The sequence below is a fragment of the Dama dama genome, chromosome 11, assembly GCF_033118175.1.
Source record: "Dama dama isolate Ldn47 chromosome 11, ASM3311817v1, whole genome shotgun sequence".
NCBI classification, from domain to species: Eukaryota; Metazoa; Chordata; class Mammalia; order Artiodactyla; family Cervidae; genus Dama; species Dama dama.
The window spans coordinates 31,169,778-31,185,153 of record NC_083691.1 but is presented as its reverse complement, the minus strand read 5'-3'; the positions used below and the strand labels follow the sequence as shown (position 1 = coordinate 31,185,153).

General features: G+C 35.7%; 1 protein-coding gene across 11 annotated transcripts in view; it reads right to left on the bottom strand.

Moving 5' to 3' along the window:
* NCOA1 (nuclear receptor coactivator 1) overlaps window positions 1-15,376 on the bottom strand; it is a 205,941-nt gene that overhangs the window by 79,876 nt on the left and 110,689 nt on the right. For all 11 annotated transcript variants that reach the window (XM_061154920.1, XM_061154918.1, XM_061154921.1 and 8 more), the window contains 2 exons: window positions 12,660-12,765; window positions 5,768-5,934 (listed from right to left, as the gene is read on the bottom strand). In XM_061154920.1, coding sequence (XP_061010903.1) covers window positions 5,768-5,934; window positions 12,660-12,748 — 256 coding nt within the window. In that variant the 5' untranslated portion in view covers window positions 12,749-12,765. The remainder of the gene's footprint in view (window positions 1-5,767; window positions 5,935-12,659; window positions 12,766-15,376) is intronic.

The window sequence follows — 15,376 nt, the reverse complement described above, 5'->3', positions numbered from 1 at the left end:
ATAATTATTCCTATATTTTTCTTTTTCCTTTTCTGAGCTAATCAATTGCCACTGAAGAGAGAGTGAAGATATGACTCTTGTGAGCCTTCGTGAGCTTTCACCTTCATGTCATGATGATCTGATTGATAAAACAACAGCTGCTAAATAATTTGCAATTCTTTTGTGGGGAGATGTTGAAAAGTCCAACCATCGTCTTAAGTAGCAACAATACTTATATAAAGGTTTCCAATCTGTCAGACTGGTTAGCTGACAAAAAAACCAAACATGGTATTACTCAATACAGAGATTCATATTTTTCACTTTAAAATATGAAATATTTCAAATACTACAAAAAATACATAAAGTGACATAGCTACATGCACACAGCCATCATTCATTTTTCACAGATGTAAACGTTATCTGCTTCAGGTCTTTCTTTTTTAAATAAATAAAATGCTACAAACAGAACTACAGCTCTGCCACCTTTCCACCTCTGTCCCTTTCCAGACGTAACCTGTTCTGAAGGTAGTACAACCATTCTAAGCATGTTTGCATATTTCAACTACATATATATGATCTTATAAATGCAGTACTGTTTTGTGTCTAATGTTTACATAAAAACATACAGACTTTTTCAACTTATTTTTCCACTCAATATTATGTTTGAGATTTAACTATACTGATACTTATAAATTTGATATATTCATTTGAACTGCTGCATGAATAAGCCACAGTTGACTTCCTTGTCCCCCACTGTCAGGCCTTTTGACTACTATGAACAGTGCTGTAATAAACTATTTTCCGTATTTTCTCTTTGGCATATTTGTGACAGCTTCTTTAGGGTAAATACTAGAAGTGAAATTGCTGGATCACAGGTCCTGTATATTTTCAACATTACCTAAGTTTGACAAATTACTCTCCAAAGAGGCTGTACTACCAGTAACATACAAGTGTTATCGTTTTTCTTTATGTTGATACTTGATACCAACACAGTTTTTAATTTTTGGGAATCTAATGGGTGTAAAACATTATCTCATTTAGTATTTATAATATGTCTTTATTATGCTATGATTCACTCAACACACTACTCAGGCATTTAAAACATACGATTCAATGGTTTTTAGTATATTCACAGAGTTGTGTAACCACCATTACAATAAATTTTAAAACACTTAATCACCTCCAAAAGAAATCCCACACCCTTCAGCAGTTACTCCCCATTTCCCAACATTCCCAAGCCCAAGACATCCACCAATCTACTTTTTATTTCTACAGATTTGCCTAGTTTGGACATTTTATATAAATGGGATCATATAATATGTAGTCCTTTGTGACTGGCTTCTTTTGCTTAGCATAATGTTTTCAAGATTCATCGATGTTGAAGCATTTGTCAGTACTTCACTCTTTTTACTGCTAAATAATATTCCAATGTATAGGTTACCTTATTTTATTTACCCATTGATCAGCTGATAGATATACAATTTGCTTCCACTTACTGGTTATTTATGAATAATGCTGTTATGAACATTTCTGTGTAAGTTTTCAATTCTCTTTGTTATATACCTAAAAGTGGACTTGCTGGGCTATGAGAGAAACTACTAGACTGTTTTTCAAAGTGGATGCACAATTTTACACTCTCATCATCACTGTTTGAGGGTTCCAACTTCTCTCATCCTTACCAACACTTGCTGCTATATGTCTTTTTGACTGTAGCCACCCTAGCAATGTAAAGTGGTATTTGTACTGTGGTTTGGATTTGTGTTTTTCTGATGGCTAATAATATTGAGTATGTTTTTCCAGTGCTTACTGGTCATTTGTATGTTTTCTTTAGAGAAATTTCTATCCAGAGCCTTTGCCCATTTATTAATTGGGCTTCCCTGGTGGCTCAGAGCGTAAAGCGTCTGCCTGCAATGCGGGAGACCCGGGTTCGATCCCTCGGTCGGGAAGATTCCCTGGAGAAGGAAATGGCAACCCACTCCAGTATTCTTGCCTGGAGAATCCCATGGACGGAGGAGCCTGGTAGGCTACAGTCCAAGGGGTTGCAAAGAGTCAGACACGACTGAGCAACTTCACTTAATTGGGTTATTTATTTTGAAATTATTATAGCATGGGAGTTTCTCATCTAGTTCTAAGATACACTTCCTTCATCATTTCGTGTATTTGTAACCTTAAGACAGGTTTTTGTTGTTGTTGTTTGTTTTTTTAAAAAGAAACAGTTCCAAAAGAACATAAACTTTCAAGGCCAAGTACATTAAGTAACAATGCATGAAAAGTAAAACATAAAATTTTAGGCAAAACTTAAGGCAGGAGTGGCTAGAAATGGCTATATCGACTAGCCTAAGGCATGTGAACAGAAGTGACACACAGTTTCTGAGTCTTGTCCTTAAAGAGAAAGAAGCATACCTTCCGGTTTTCTTTTCCCTTCTTGTCGTCTAGGACGTGCACAGGTGAGCCATGTTTGACATGGGTAAGGGCAATACCCTAGGAGTGGCATAGCCCAAGAGATGGAAGGAATCTGAACCTCTGACACACACCTAGACTATCCTGTTAAAGCCACTGTACATTGGGTCTCTTGAAATAATAGCCTTTCCTGTATCCTAATACATTCTTTATTTTTCAATAACATGATTATTTGCTATATCCTGACTGTGTTCACGTTAGACAATCTATTAACATGCTATCATAAAAAGCAAGAACTTAATTTACTTACATCAATCATCTAGACACACACTTCCCCTCTTTCCATCCTCCTAGTATAGTTACAATAATTTTTAGAGCAGTCAGTATTTAATATATGTTACTATGGCTACATACAGTCCACAAATGAGTCAAGGTATGTACTATAATTTACAATTCTCATGTTCTATGTTCTAGTTTTTCTGTGAAGTCTGACTCATCTCTAAACTCTCTACCAGACTGAAAAGTCCCTCTCAATTTGCTCAGTCATCATATAATTCTATGAGCCCCATTTTTTTTTCCCAAGGAAACATTCCTCCTGGAATCTTCTATTTGCCTCCTCCAGTCGGGACTGGCTACTTCTTTAGTCTGCTGCTCAACTGTAACCCTTGGTTTCCTTTTACCTTTCTTCTGTTACGATTCCATGGTTTCCCTGGGTTAAGAGCTAATGCCTTTCTTTCTTGGTTTACTACCTTGGTCTTGATAGATATTTCTTTTTAATTTTTATTTTTTGGCTGCACCATGCAGCATGTGGGATCTTAGTTTCCTGACCAGGGATTGAGCCCACACTCCCTGCATTGGAAGTAGAGCCTTAACCACTGAACTGCCAGGGAAGCCCTTGACAGATATTTCTGAAAAAAGTACATAGGAGATAACATTTTTGAGGCTTTAAATGTCTGAAAATTGTCTTTATTTTGTACCCATACTTCATTTGGATGAATGCATAATTCTAGGTCCAGGAATCCCATTTCCAGTGTTGTTATTTAGAAGTCTGGATCCTTCTGAAAGTAATCCAGTATATGTCTGTTTTTTTTTTCCTTTCTCTTGTTTTTTCTCTCTGGTGTCTAGAAATTGTGTATTGGTGTGAAGTCTTCTTCTTTCCTTTTTAGTCATTGTGCTGCACATGACATGTATGCTTTCCATCTGGAAACCCATATCCTCTAATTCTGAGAATTTTTTTGTTTTTGTATTACTTCTTATAATTTCTTCCCCTCTAGTTGGCCTGTTTTTTCCTTCCCCTGGGACTAATGATATGTTCTACCTCTTACCTTTCTCTTGCTTTCCTTTGCTTGCCTTTTTTATCTTACTTTCTAAGGGATTTCTTCAAATTGTCTTTCAACACTTTATCCTTTTATTCAACAAATACTCACTGAAAGCCCAGTGAGTACCCAGGAACTATGTACCCAGGAACTGCGTTAGGTATTAAGGACACAGTGGTGAACAAACAAAAACCTCTGCTCTCATGAAGCTCCAGTGAGGATAGGCAGACAATAAACAAACAAAATGTATAATATGTTAGATGTAACAAATACTGTGGGGAAAATAAATCAAGGAAGATGTAAAAAGGTGTATGTGTGTTAGATAGGTTAGTGAGGGACAAGCTCGCTTAGAAAAAATATTTGAACCATGACATAAAATGGATACGGGAGTAAGCTTTATGAACATCCAGGGAAGAGCATTCCAGACAGAGAGAACAGCAAGTACAAAGACCTGAAGCAAACATGTGCCTGGAATGGCTGCAGGCGACACAATGAGGAGGCAAGGAGTAGAAAACAAGGTAATAGGGTAAAGTTTTTTTTCAGCAATCCTGATTTTAAGTTCCAAAAGTTATTTGTTTTGAATGTTTCATTTTATAGATGATATATCCTCCTTTTTGTCGGTGAAAGACTATTGGATGGCTTTACATTTTTCTTTCGCTCCCTGTATCATCTCTGCTTCCTCTGAGTTCCTTTCTTTCCCTTTTGTTTGCTTGATTTATTCTCTTTTATATTACAGACTTTCCTCAAATACCTGGACTTTTATTCATATTAAAGAGTAAGGCACTAAAATCCTGACTGGCAGCTGTGTGAAGGGTGTGGACAAAGGAAGGAGCTGACTTTTTCATTTGGGGACCTATACCAGTGTCAGTGTGTGTGTGTCCTTCCCTTTGGACTACTCCATTTCCCCATCTTCAGAATCCTCCCATCTTCGGCTGAGGGAGGATGAGCAGCCTGTCAGGGTGTCCAGATCCAGCAGGGAAGGGGCCATACAGCCTCTGGGTGGCTCTCCTCTCTGAAGACCTAGAATACCAGTGTCTCTTGTCTGCTGAATCAGTGGTCACTAGACTACCCAGCTCCTAAAATCGTAAAATCCTATCACTTTAATCATTTTAAAACAGACTATTTGTTCAGTCTTTTCACATTGCTGCTGCTAGTGTGAAGTTCTTCAGGGTCTATTCCTTCTGTTTGTTGTTTGTGTTCTTACTCACTGTAGATGATTTCTTGTGTTATCTAAGTTTATAGCACACAATCTCCCTCGGGAGCACTTTTTCCTCTGGGGATCTGATGGGGTGCAGTATGGTGATGTTCCTTCAAAGCACTTTGCCTTTGTTTCTGGTGAGCAACCCAGGGGTTGTGTGGTATGGGGTCCCCAGTAAATACGAATAGTATAAACATGAGCCATAAAAATAAATCAGGGTTTTCTCAGAGCTTCCCTTGTGGCTCAGACAGTAAAGAGTCTGCCTGCAGTGTGGGAGACCTGGGTTCGATCCCTGGGTTGGGAAGATCCCCTGGAGAAGGAAATGGCAACCCACTCCAGTATTCTTGCCTGGAAAATCCCATGGATGGAGAGTCTGGCAGTCTGCAATCCCTGGGGTTGCAAAGAGTTGGACATGACTGAGCGACTTCACTTCATTTCTTCTTCACTTTCTCAGAGAAGGCTATTCCCCCCAGCCACAGTCCAGGCAGAGATAAGCTTAAATTCAGGTGGAGGGACTCTCTTACCTCTGAGCTGCTGTCTTTCAACGCTATGCAGAGCCTCGGGTCCGACACCACAACGTGTATCTCCTGACTTAATCCCATATGATTGCTATTGTTGATTCGCTAAGTTTTATCTGACTCTACTGGATTTCAAAAGTTTCAAGGCAACCAGTTCTCAAGATAACAAGCGACTTTGTGATAAAAGAAGGGTCTCAGATTCACATTCTAAAATAAACAGCATCTACCCAAAACTGCTTCTTTAATAAAATTACAAAATTAATTCCATTTCTTAATAATAAAAAGTAAAATCACATATTGTAAATGTCTTAATAACAAAGACCACAGCCAGAGGGATTTTCTGTTTATTTTCCTACCTTGTTCCATTCTCTTCATTAGTTGTATCTGATCGACTGTCTTCTTCAATATCTTGCATTTGTCTGGTTTTACACTTAAGCTGTCAATGTCACTGATGTTGGCAGACAGTAACTCAGCTAGCTCTTCCAAATATTTATTTTCTTGCTCCCTGCGCCTCTTTTCAGTGCTGTTACACAAAGAAAATCCAGTTACTGTACATTTCTACTACCATATTTCCTTCTCTGATCAAGTATTTGATACTTACTTATTTACAGTGATTCCTATTTTCATCTAGAATATAAAGCCAGATTTAGAAAAAATCTAAATTTGTATTTGAAAAACATACTACAAAATACCAAAGAGCAGAAAACAATTCTGGCTAAAATACATAAAGAGAATGACTGCTATCACAGATGTATTCCTCAATGATATATATACACTGAATCTTTCAAATAACCAGTAAATACTAGATAGTGAAAGAAGCAGACAGTATATATACTAGTTGCATTTGAAATTATTAGGCATCCTAAATAATAATTCCCTAAAAATAGAAAATCTGAATTTTTAAATAAGTTTGTTGTAAATTAAGCAGGCTGACTACCCAGATTTCAAAGAAATTATAATTGGAAATCTGATAAAATCTTGATTCCTATAATAATCAGACCATTACTTGGTCCCTATCAAAAGGAAAAAAAAATTTCCTCCAAAAAGTAAAATAAAAAGAATAGTAAATCATTAATTAGAGACAGAGGTGCAAAGAACAATGTCTCTCATGTACTGCTTTGTTATAAAGAAATAGAAAAAAAAAATTTGCTTATAAGCTCTCATTATACAGTAAATAAAATCAAACTCAATTTATCTTAAAGGAAAACAATGAGAATAAAGATAACAGTGCAAACAACTAGCATTTTACATACACTCAAATGTTGTAACTGAATATTGTTCATTTTTGTTTTCTCGTTCTTACCCCTTGTTTATTTAACCAAATCATCAGACACTTAATTTTATTAAAACATACAAAGACAATAAAGCACTACTTTAAGTGAATTTTTCTATTATCAAACTAATATAGAAATAAAATGTGCTCACAAGTAGCTCTCAGTTTTATAAGCATCAATCAAAATCATTTGACTCCATATAAAAATGGTATTAAAAAAAGAGGTGAAAGAGGGAAAAACCAGTTGCTAAACAATTCTTAACTGGCAACAATTAAACTATCACTTACTTTTCATAATTTAAAAAAAACTATAAAAGCAAATAGCATTTATATAACAGCATGGTTAAGTTGAAAAGAACCAAGTTAACAAAGGTCAAATGTATTTAATCTACATAAGACAAAATACTACAAAATGGTACACATCCCAAAATAAAACCAAATTTTAAAACTATAACAATCACACATTCTATCTTTAACTTTTAAATCTTTCATTAAGGAATTAATCTCATTTTACTCAGTAAGACTTTATCTTACAATGTTCACAGGCAAGTATGTACAGTGAGATATTTTGACAAACTTCACAACAAGGTATTGAAAATGAGGCATGAAGAAAATGCGTAACATAACACACACACACACACACACACACACACACACACACACACACACACACACACGGTTTTAGAGAATCCAGCTCTGTAAACTGATAATATTTTGGAGGACATTTGATTTTACCTTAGAGAAATTAATTGACACTAGGTTTACTTAGTAGACTCAGTCTAAAGTATGACTTGCTTAAATCTCTTGGTCTAAATACTAACTGGAATAAATTGCATTCATTTCGTGGAACTCCTAAATCTGTTTTTAACATTAAGTTTTATGTAAAACTAAAGTTCTGGAAACCACTGTTGAGTAAAGGAAAAATAAAAAGTAATAGAATTGGGGGAGGATCAGACAGAGAGGTGATAAAGGAAGCAAGAAGCTAAAAGTAATGAGATCGTAAGGTGTCTATAAAATGACCTAAGAAAGAGACTAGGAAAATCACCATGAAATGAAATAACTGATAAGCAAGAAGAGAAAATGAGAAAGATTTTTTTCAAATAAAGTTAAAAACTGAAGGAATGGTGGAGATGACAAAAAGAAATTCTACCTTAACAGAAAAGACATCTTCATTACTTTGGGCCATCTACATTTCTCCTCTCACTAACCCACTTTACTTCCACTGATACTATGTACATGATAGTTAATGCTACTACAAGTTAACTTCTCAAGTATCCTATCTTTTTTTTTTTAACCTCATTAGCTTTTTCAACAAATGCTCCCACACTTTTATCATGTGCCAGATAACCAGATACTATGTCCTGACAACCCAGGAGTAAATCAGATGTAGCCTCCAATAAGTGGGAGAACAAAGAAGCTACTATGTGACAAATTTACAATACTATAGAAGCACACAGAGATGGCACCTAGATCTAGAGAATGAGATGTCTAAACCTAATGGTAGGGAGAGACTAGTTTTCTAAAAGGAAAAAAACAGCTTTTTCAAAGGTAAAAGTGAGGGCAAAAATAAGTAGCTCAAGATAGTTGCACTATAGATGATTAGAAACAAAAGGGCAGGAGATGAGGTCCAATCAGATCACCAGGGCTCTTGTATATACCATAATAAAGAGCATAGGAAACTGCTTACAAACACAAGTTCAAACTTCCTCTGTCATTTACTAGCTAAGTAACCCTGGATAGGTTACTTAACAGCAATTTAACTTCTCTAAGCTTCCATTTCTTTATCTGTAAAAGAGGGATAATGACATTAATTACCTCCTAGGGATTTGTGAGGATTAATAAAGATGATATTATACATAGAAATGTTTTGCAGAGTTACTGCCACATACCATTAGCTCAACAAATATTATCTATTATCATCCCTTTGATTACCATTACTTATTTTCAGGGCAAAGGAGAGCCCAGATGGGTTTAAGAAAGAGAATGAATGGCATGACTAGATTTGTAAGCTCCTTGAAGACAGGAAACATATTTCACACTTATATCCTTCAAACATCAAGCATATGGTGCTGGCTGAATAGTAGGTATTTAGTAAAGCACTTGTTGAATTGTTAATGTTAAATAAGCACTGCCCACAGCTACCCACTATTTAAGACTGGCATTTTAATTCTTATTTCTCCTAGAAGAGTTAAGAAATGGAGAGGTAACAGGAAGGATATTTGAGATGTTTCACTCCACCAAACAATTACTGAGAAACTGCCCCAGCTAGAACTCCTGTACACAGGGCTGGCTATCCCCTGAGGTCTAACATATGCTCTTTATGATTAATTAGTTTGCAATCTGTTTGGAGTGACAGTATACAATAACAAAATCAAAAGAAATATTATAAGGTGGTAATCATGTACAAACTCATCAATTTCAAACTCAAAAAATTTTAGTAAAATAAATTTAAAAAAAATTACTTAATTAAAATTGAAGTCCATACTTATAAACCTGACAAAGACTATGTTTTCAAATATTTTTAAAGCAAATGTGCAAGGATAATAATTTTTAAGACAATTAAGAAGAGAAATAAATGCATATATATAAAAATTTTGATATTCATCATGATGTGATTACAGACACACACACACACACACACACACAAATCAAAGATGATCTGCAGATAAAAGCCATTAAAACAAATAAGAAAGTTTAGAACAATGGATGAATATGTGATCAAAACTCCCAAATCATTAGCATTCCTATACACAAATAACTGCCAAATAGAAAATGCAATACACAAAATGGTATTCCTAAAAGCAATAAAAATCCTACGGTACCCTGGAATATATCTAACTAAGATGGGCTAGACATTCAAAGGGGGAAATTATACACTGTTATTTAAGAACAATGAAGAACTGAATAAAGGAGAAACCTTTACATTCATAAATAACAACACTCTAGAATTTACAAAATAAAGCTGTCAGTTTTCTCCAATTTAATTTATAAAAGCAAATGGAATTCTAATTAAAATCCAGCAAGGAAAAAAAATCAAGGGAAACAAAAAACTGACTCTAAAATCTGCACAGGAGAGTAAAGGACCAAGAACAGGAACAACAATTTTGAAAAATAACAGGGAAGGAGTGACTTGCCCCATCAGAGAGCATGGCAACTATCATATGAAGGCTCAGATCAGATCCTTATCTATGCAGGAACTTGGTTTCTGATGAAGGTAAGAGCTCAAAAGCAGGGAATGGATATGGTTATAGCCCCTGACATTCCATATAGGAAAAAAAATTTAGGTTGTTACATTTTTATCCCACAAAAGTAAATGCTTGTTTACTTAAAATTCTAAATGCATATTAGAAGAAAATGTATAAAAATACATTTTAGGCCTTGAAATAGAGGGAAAATTCTTGACAAGACCCTAAAAATCTTGACATATGAAAATCCTAGGTTCTAAGGGATGTCAACAGTTTGGGAGAAGATATTTGCATCAAATGTAAGCAAAAAAAGAGTAAAAATTTAACTAGAAAATTAAAAATAACTCTTACAAATAAAAAAAGGAAAGCACAAACTACACAGAAGAAATATGGGCAAGAGATACAACCAGGTAATTCACAGAAGGGGAAAATATAAAGAGCAATAAAAACAAAAATCATGATCTACTTATCAGGGAAATGTACTTAAAATGATAATCCCATACCCATCAGGATGGCAAAAACTTAAAGTGAGGGAAAAATAGTGACATAAAGATGCAAGAAAAAAAGGAACTCTCAATGATTGTCATTTGAAGAATAATCTGGTAAGAATAATAATCTGGTAAGTACACAGTTAACATAAAAATGTACACAGATTCTAATGAAAGTTTTATGTATAAAATAGTAGGTATGTACAAGAATGTTCATGTTTGCTATAGTGCTGGCTCTAAGAATGAAAATTTGTAACAAAAAGGCTATTTACCCATAGGGAATGTCTAGCTATTGGGAAACAGATTCTTCAAATATGGTATTTCATGTAATGTAATATTTATCAAAAGTTAACAGAACTGAATAAATCTATGTATCTTTATGTCTAAAGAAAAATATATACAGTATTATATAATACATAAATTTAACAAATATTCTATATTGTTCATGGATACTTATAAATATACATTATTATTAAAAAACAGACTGAAAGAATTAGAGACCAATCAGTTTAATCATTAACCATTTTACTATTTTTACTTAAAACTGCAAATACAATAATATATTAACAAAATACTAAGAATATGACAAAATATTATCAATTACTTGTGGTGGGTAGTTTCCTAGTCTCTAAATTTTTTTTATAGATTAAAAATTTCCCCCCAAATAAAAATTTCAAGTAAAACACAAAAGTGTAAGTCACTCAGTCATGTCCAACTCTTTGCGTCCCCATGGACTATACAGTCCATGGAATTCTCCAAGCTACAATACTGGAGTGGGTAGCCGTTCTCTTCTCCAGGGGAATCTTCCCAACCCAGGGATTGAACCCAGGTCTCCTGCATTGCAGGCAGATTCTTTACCAGCTAAGCCACCAGGGAAGCCCCAAAATACTGGAGTGGGTAGCATATCCCTTCTCCAGGGGATGTTCCCGACCCAGTAATCGAACCAGGGTCTCCTGCATTGCAGGCTGATTCTTTACCAGCTGAGCTACTAGGGAAATCCTAAAACACAATAGTTTTATTTATTTATTCTTAAATTAAGAAGGACTGACTTATAAGAAATAAACAGGAACATTAACTGTGACAACACAAGCTTGATTATGAGTACTGAGGTTACCATCGCTCTGTAACAGTTCTCTGTATTCATTAACATAAGTAGTCACTTTTCTTTTCCCAGCCTGAAACCCTGGCACTCTCCTGTAAAAATTCTTTCTTGGTTGCCCCATGAGAAAAACGCATGTAATCCAATGAGAGAAGAGTCTTCTGCTGCTTTATACTCTGATCAATGATTATCAACTGGGGGCCATATTGCTTTCTCTGTCCCCAGGAGTATTTGAAAATGTTTGGATTATCATTTTTGGTTATCAAAACTGGAAGGACATTTTGGTATCATAACTGATATAAAAATTCTATTGGCGTCTAATCGTGTAGAAGCCAGGGATACTGTTAAACATACTACAACATACAGGATAGCTTCCCACAACAAAGAATTATCTTGTCCACAATGTCAATAGTGTGGAGGTTGAGAGACTTTGCTCCAGATCCTTGGAGGTGAATGGAATAAAATCCCCACTCTTCTCTCTGGTAGGAAGCTGCTGTTTTGATCTGACTGAAGTTCTATCTCTATCTGGCATTTATTAGAGCCTTCTGAGCAATAACTCTCTTTTGCCTATTTCAGATGACCATGTTCTGTTAAAACAGAGATATTTAATTCCAAAAATACTCATTCTTTAAAATCCTGATATTATCAGTTTATTTCTTTGTTCCACTAATACCATAATGTACTGAGATGGCAGTTTAAAAATGTACAGTGGATTTATTCATTCCTTTGCCAAATACTTTCTGTGGCCTTACTATATATAAGCTACACATTGTGCTGGGAAGTAGGGATAAAACGGTGAGTGAGGACAAAGTTCTTACAGCAGCACAGCATGCAGCAGAGAAGCCACGGAACTCATTAAATAAGTATACAAGCGAGTAAAACGCTGAAATTATGGATCATAGCTCTAAAAATACATGTGAAATACATACACGAATAGGGGAGGTCTGACCTAGTAGTTATGGAAGGAAGGGAAGGCTCCCTTTTAAAAAATAATGACTAAACTGATATTTGGAGAACACACAGGTGTTGAATACAGGAAATCTAGAGGGAGCAAACCAGCCCTGGGGAAAGAAGAGCAACACCGTGAGCACGAGCGACTCAGAGAAGACCGGTAAACTTACAGATGAAGCAAGCTCTAAAGTGACAATGAAAATGGTAAAGCAGCTCTGCCAGAAATAAGACTAAGAAAAAGAGTGTTCCTACCTTGATGCCAGTGTGTCACATGGCGACCCTTTTCTCTTATGTGTGTCTGGGTTAGCAGGGTCAGATGAACTGTCCCCAAGGCCACTCATGTTGACAAACTTCACACCTAAAAAGGAAGGAAAATGATAAGAAATCTGCCCTAATGAACTTTTCAACTGTAAGGGGATAGAAAGCTCCCTTTATGTCAGAATATATCTAAACATTGCACTTTCTCAGTGGATAATTACAGTCATCATAAAAGCATCCACATTTATATAAAAGCACAGGAGCAATCAGCTATTAATGTTTCTGCACTTTCTTCTCCATACCTGTAAAATAAAATTAGTCACCCTTTATAAGACCATAGAGATCAATTAGGATGAAAATATTGCTAGAATAAATAGCCAATGAGATGTTTTTAAGAGAAAAATCACTTCATATGTAAATGCAAAAAAATGACTCTATGAGAATCAGAAATTATTTATTTTTTTTTTATTTATTTTAGACTATTTTGAAAAGGACTTAAAGCAACTTTTTCCTCATAAGGTTTGAGGTTTTATATTGAGAGAAAAAGAAATAACACATATATAATTAAAAGTTAAAGCGATTAACTAGATTTGGATTTTGAATTGTACTTACCAACTTTGAATTCTATATTTCTAACTTTGTGTTTATGCAGTCAGGCGACAAAGATCAAGTGTTTAGTCTATGTTAGGATCTTGGTATAGATGCCAGAGAACACAGAGTCATTTCCCCTAGCATGCCAGCCAGGTCTCTCTCTTACATGCTATGCCGGCTAGTGACTGCACTTAAGATCCCTTCTGATCTGTCCCTATCAACACTATTATCTATAGAATCTCTAATGAAACTCGGATTCCTGCCTCTGGCCTTATGTTCATCACTGCCCTTAGACTTTATTAGTGCTAAACAGTACACTGCTCATTCTTTTCCACTCCATCTACCCTTGAGAAAGGAGAGGAAACTCTTGTTAAATGGGAAAAATCTTTAACTCTTCCTTAAATTCTAAAATTATTAAATAGCTACAGTGCTGTATGTTAGCAATCATGCTTGTAAAGTTGAGATCCCTAAGAATTTCTCACATGGCTTTAATTAATGTCTGAGTAAATCCTTTTTCCTCTCTCTAGTCCTAAAACTTACTTTGTCTCTAGCTCTTTCTCAACACTAAAGATTTTCATATCCCCTTTTCAGTATAAAAACACCTAGAATTCTAATCATGAATTTATTATTCCATGTAACCAAAGAGACACATTTTTAATTTCTCCATATTAGATGTAAAGGTCATGAAAATCTCCAGCTTCTAGGACTGCAATCTTGTAGTTATTCCTTACTTTTCTTTTTCACTCCTCATTTTGTATCAGTATCAATGTCCTGTCAAGTCTTTATTAACAAAGATCCTACGACATCCCCTCTTTCTTCATTCTCAAATACAGTTTTGATTCTTGCTTAGAAGCTAATACCTCATTCTAAATTCATGCAAGATCCTTCTTATTTCTCATTTCCAGTCATTCTCACTTCTAATGTGTCCTACAAACAGCAGCAAAACCAATCCTACTCAAATGGCACTTTCAAGGTATCACTTCCGTGATGAAGAATCAGCCTGATTCTCCTACTGGAACATGGTAAAAGCATGTGCATTAGGGTCAGAAAGGCCCTGTTTAATCACTACCTGCCTATTTGTGGGCAAAACGCTTAATCTCCTTAAACCTATTTCCTCATCGGTAACTTAAGAATACTAACTATACTTTGTTGCTGTTTGTTCAGTCCCTCAGTTGTGTTACATTCTTTGAGACCCCATGGACTGCGGCACGCCAGGCTTCCCGGTCCTTCACCATCTCCCGGAGCTTGCTCAAGCTCACATCCATTGAGACAGTGATGCCATCCAACCATCTTGTCCTCTGTCATCCCCTTCTCCTGCCTTCCATCTTTCCCAGCATCAGGATCTTTTCTAAAGATCTGGCTATTTGTATCAGGTGGTCAAAGTACTGAAGCTTCAGCTTCAGCATCAGACCTTCTAATGAATATTCACAGTTGATTTACTTTAGGATTGACTGGTTTGACCTCCTTGCAGTCCAAGGGACTCTCAAGAGTCTTCTCCAACACCACAGTTCAAAAGCATCAGCATTCATCCTTCTTTATGGTCCAACTCTCCCATCCATACATGACTACGGGAAAAACCATAGCTTGGACTATATGGACTTCTGTCGGCAAAGTAATGTCTCTGCTTTTTAATATGCTGTCTAGATTTGTCATAGCTTTTCTTCCAAGGAACAAGTGTCTTTAGATCTGTAGTGAGGGCTGAATGAAAAGTGCATGAAAAGGGTGCACTAAGTAACTGTTGGTTATTGTAATTATCTCCCCTTTAGACCAAGGGCTCCATGAGGGGTAGTGTTCATTAGTGGATAACTCATTCTATACTTCCTCATTGAAAAATACAATGGACACTTTTCATTTCTTCATTTACTGACACTAACTATTATCACTACTACTTTACTGGGCTGCACGGAGCAGCATCTGAAACTGTTTCCTTCTGGAAACATTGTCACCCATTGACTTCTGTGATCCCACACTTTCATCACTTACTTAATAAATAAATCAAGCATCTATCATATCTCAGGCACTGTGCTAGGAGTTGAGTAAACTGTGGATAGGAAAATAAAGGTTTCCGCCCTCATGAAGTGGGAAACACAAACAAGGAAAACACAAAACAATATGTAATT